Source organism: Lolium rigidum, chromosome 5 (genome assembly GCF_022539505.1).
Source record: "Lolium rigidum isolate FL_2022 chromosome 5, APGP_CSIRO_Lrig_0.1, whole genome shotgun sequence".
Taxonomy (NCBI): domain Eukaryota; kingdom Viridiplantae; phylum Streptophyta; class Magnoliopsida; order Poales; family Poaceae; genus Lolium; species Lolium rigidum.
Genome location: NC_061512.1, coordinates 107,542,030 through 107,545,265, shown reverse-complemented (window position 1 = coordinate 107,545,265; position 3,236 = coordinate 107,542,030). Strand labels below are relative to the sequence as shown.

Below are 3,236 nucleotides of genomic sequence, written 5' to 3'. Positions count from 1 at the left end.
AGTTGATCTTCCGAAATATTGCATCCTGACGGTGCTTTTTCCAGCAGAATCCTGGCTCCGGTGCGCGATCTCCAAATAATCATGAAACATGCAAAATAGATGAAATAACATAAGTATTGTGTCCCAATATGAAATATATCAATGAATAACATCAAATTATGATATAAAATAGTGATGCAAATTGGACGTATCAGCGCCTTTGGGAGATGGTGAAAAGTTGGATTGGCATTCCTTCCATCCACCTCGATGCGTGGACGGACGATCTCACCCTTGAGGGTTGGTGGTCCAAGTTGTTGAATGAGGCTTCGGACAATCGTAAGGCCTTGTCCTCCATTATCTTGCTTGTTAGTTGGACCATTTGGAAGGAGCGGAATGCTAGAATTTTCAACCATAAGTCCGCACCAACCGCCGCCCTCCTCAACATCATCAAATCCGAAGTGAAGCTTTGGGTTGCCGCGGGTGCAAAGTGTTTGAGTTTTGTAATAACGGGAGAGTAATCAATTAGCTTCCTTTCGAGTGTTATTCCTTTGTGACCCTTCGGTCTTGTCTAAACTCTTCCCCTTAATTAATGAATAGTGGCAAATCTTTTGCCACTCGTTTCAAAAAAAAAGAAAAGCTACAACAACAGTGAAACTACTTCGGCTGCAATAATCCACCGAATTATTCCTGTTTTCCACACATTCATGTTAGAAAATAGCAGAATGTTACCTGTAAGCAACAAAAAAAAAGCCGCAGAACAACGTATCCTTAGCACCAACATGATAAACTCTTACATGGAGTTTAGAGATACCAATAAGCAAAAAAAATATGCATGTCTAGAGTGGGTCACCTTGAAGATTTCCTTCAGAGGAAATTTTTGCAGCAACTCACCATCAAATTTCACAATCCAGGAAAACCATTCAAGTTTCAAAACCAGTTTGTGTTAGTATGTGAACCAGCCCGGGAGCGATTCGTCCGCTCGCAATTGCAGAGTGCTCTCTTAACTGTTTTCTTTAGTAAAGTGAGAGGCAATGTAAAAAAGAAGGTGAAAGTGAAAGGCAATGTCGAGAGACGGCCGAACAACCGCAAATAATTGATGGAAACTAAACTATTCCCTCTATGGCTTTGGCACTTTTAAGTTTGCACGTGGTTGTCAAGGTAACATCTACTACCTCCGTTTTAAGGAATAAGACGCACGCGCATTCCAAGACGAACTTTGACCATAAAAATTGAGCAACAAAATCTTGATTATATTATATGTATATAGTATCGTTGGATTCGTATTGAAAATCACTTTTTAATGATGCTAATTTTATACAAACAATTTTTATCTATTTAAAGTAATTCTTGATCAAACAAAAAGCTCGTAAAACGAGGGCGCCTTATTCCTTAAAACGGAGGTAGTACTTACTAGTAAAGCACATCCGTCAGGTATTAAATTTGGGGATTATATCGCACCTAGTAGAAAGGGACATGATTGTACCGGCAAACGCCCTAGTGCGCTATCATCTTTTTCGTTGATTCGGACAGAACTTGGAAATTGAAGCTACGCTCCAAGCAGAGCAGAGAAGTATTAGCAGTTAGGCGAGTGAGGACGCGGGAGAGGACGGGCAATGGAGGCGGAGGCGCTCCTGCCACAGCCAGAGCCACCGCTGTGCGCTGTGGACCACCTTGGCCGTCCGGTCTCCCGCGGCAGCTCCGGCGGGTGGCCCGCCGCGATCTTCATCATCGGTACGTTTACAACGCGACAGGGAAGACACAATAAAGCACATCCTTGGCCTTTTTCTGTGTCTGAACATGAAGCATATCTTCCCCCGGATGATGTACATAGGGGTGGAGGTCGCCGAGCGGTTCGCCTTCTGCGGCATCATGGGCAACCTGATGATCTACCTCACAGGCCCGCTGGGCCAGTCCACGGCGGCCGCCGCATCAGCCGTCAACGCGTGGATCGGTGCAGCCATGCTGCTGCCGCTGCTCGGCTCCGCCGTGGCTGACTCCTGGCTCGGCCGCTACCGTACCGTCATCTGCGCATCACTCCTCTATATGCTGGTGGAGCAGACATGGGCTTCTGAATTCTGATGCAGAGTTTCACACGTCGGGGAGCGAACGCGGCATCTGTGTCGTTTTCTGAGGAGTAACACTACACGTACGGGAAATTTTTTAGGATCCTGATTAAGGACTGAGGTGGAATCACACGGTTTATTTACACCCCGAAAATCATATAAAGGAAAAACAAATGCCCAAATCCTTAAAAGCGCAGATATGCTCGTTCGACGAGTTGAGCTCACGCCGACAGACAACGACACCTCTTCAGCATCGTACATTCCCTCCCCAACCTTCCTCCCCGCTGCTCTCCAGGACAGGTTCCAATTCCAGGGTATGGGGCTGGCAGCAGTTTGGTCAGAGGCGCTCAGTCTTGAGGGGTCACATAAGAAGCTTCATGAGGTCGACCGAGATGGAGAGGCGGAGGAGATCGAGCGGCAGCGACCCATGGCCGGAAGCGGAGAAGATGAAGACGGTTCACTCGACCCGAGCATCCCGACTCGATTCCCCGTCTCACCCAACCACTGGTGTCCCTCCCCAGACACCCGGCGACGGGAGGAGCTTCTCCCATTCGCCGCTGACCCGCCGTACGGGATCTTCGTCGCCGCCTGGACTACAGCCACCCCGGCTGCCGTTCCTCCTCGTCCCCGGACTGGGTATCTGCCCTCCAATGGGGCCGGCTCCAGGAAACACCACGACCCGTCGCGGAGGGGGGGTGTCGGCAGGGCTCGCCGATGGGAACCAGATCCTCTAACGTGTAGTAGCAAAGTCAGGTAATCTACAGCACGCTGACTTTCCTTCTTCATATCTATATGATTATGAGTAATTTGATCTAAATTAACATGAACAATATAAATAGGTGATATCCATTGAAAGTAATTACTTACAATCAAAATTATGACCTGCTATTTTTTTAGTTTAGAAGATCTATGTGAACAGTAACTACACACAGTAATTTGCTACAGTGTGATATATACAGTGTTTCCCACAGTGCCCGGACTTTGGTTCTTCATTTTACACTACCTCAACACTGTAGCAGCCTGACTTTGCTCTTTCACGTTAGAGGATCCGGTTACTCACCGATGACCAACTCCAGTGCAGCCGCACAGAGGACCTTATCACAGGGGTCGATTTTGCTAGAAGACCTCCGGATTCACAGGAATTCGCAAAGCATGCTACAAGCGTTTGTCCTACTCGGATTTTCCATATAGAAC

The 3,236-nt window shown here is 47.4% G+C and overlaps 1 protein-coding gene across 1 annotated transcript; it reads left to right on the top strand.

The window, feature by feature from the left end:
* Window positions 1–1,552: 1,552 nt before the first annotated feature.
* On the top strand, window positions 1,553–2,550 carry LOC124651180 (protein NRT1/ PTR FAMILY 5.10-like). Its single transcript, XM_047190311.1, has 2 exons — window positions 1,553–1,710; window positions 1,811–2,550. Exons 1-2 carry the CDS (start codon window positions 1,593–1,595, stop codon window positions 2,056–2,058), a joined length of 366 nt encoding a protein of 121 aa, XP_047046267.1. The 5' UTR covers window positions 1,553–1,592; the 3' UTR covers window positions 2,059–2,550.
* Window positions 2,551–3,236: the final 686 nt, after the last annotated feature.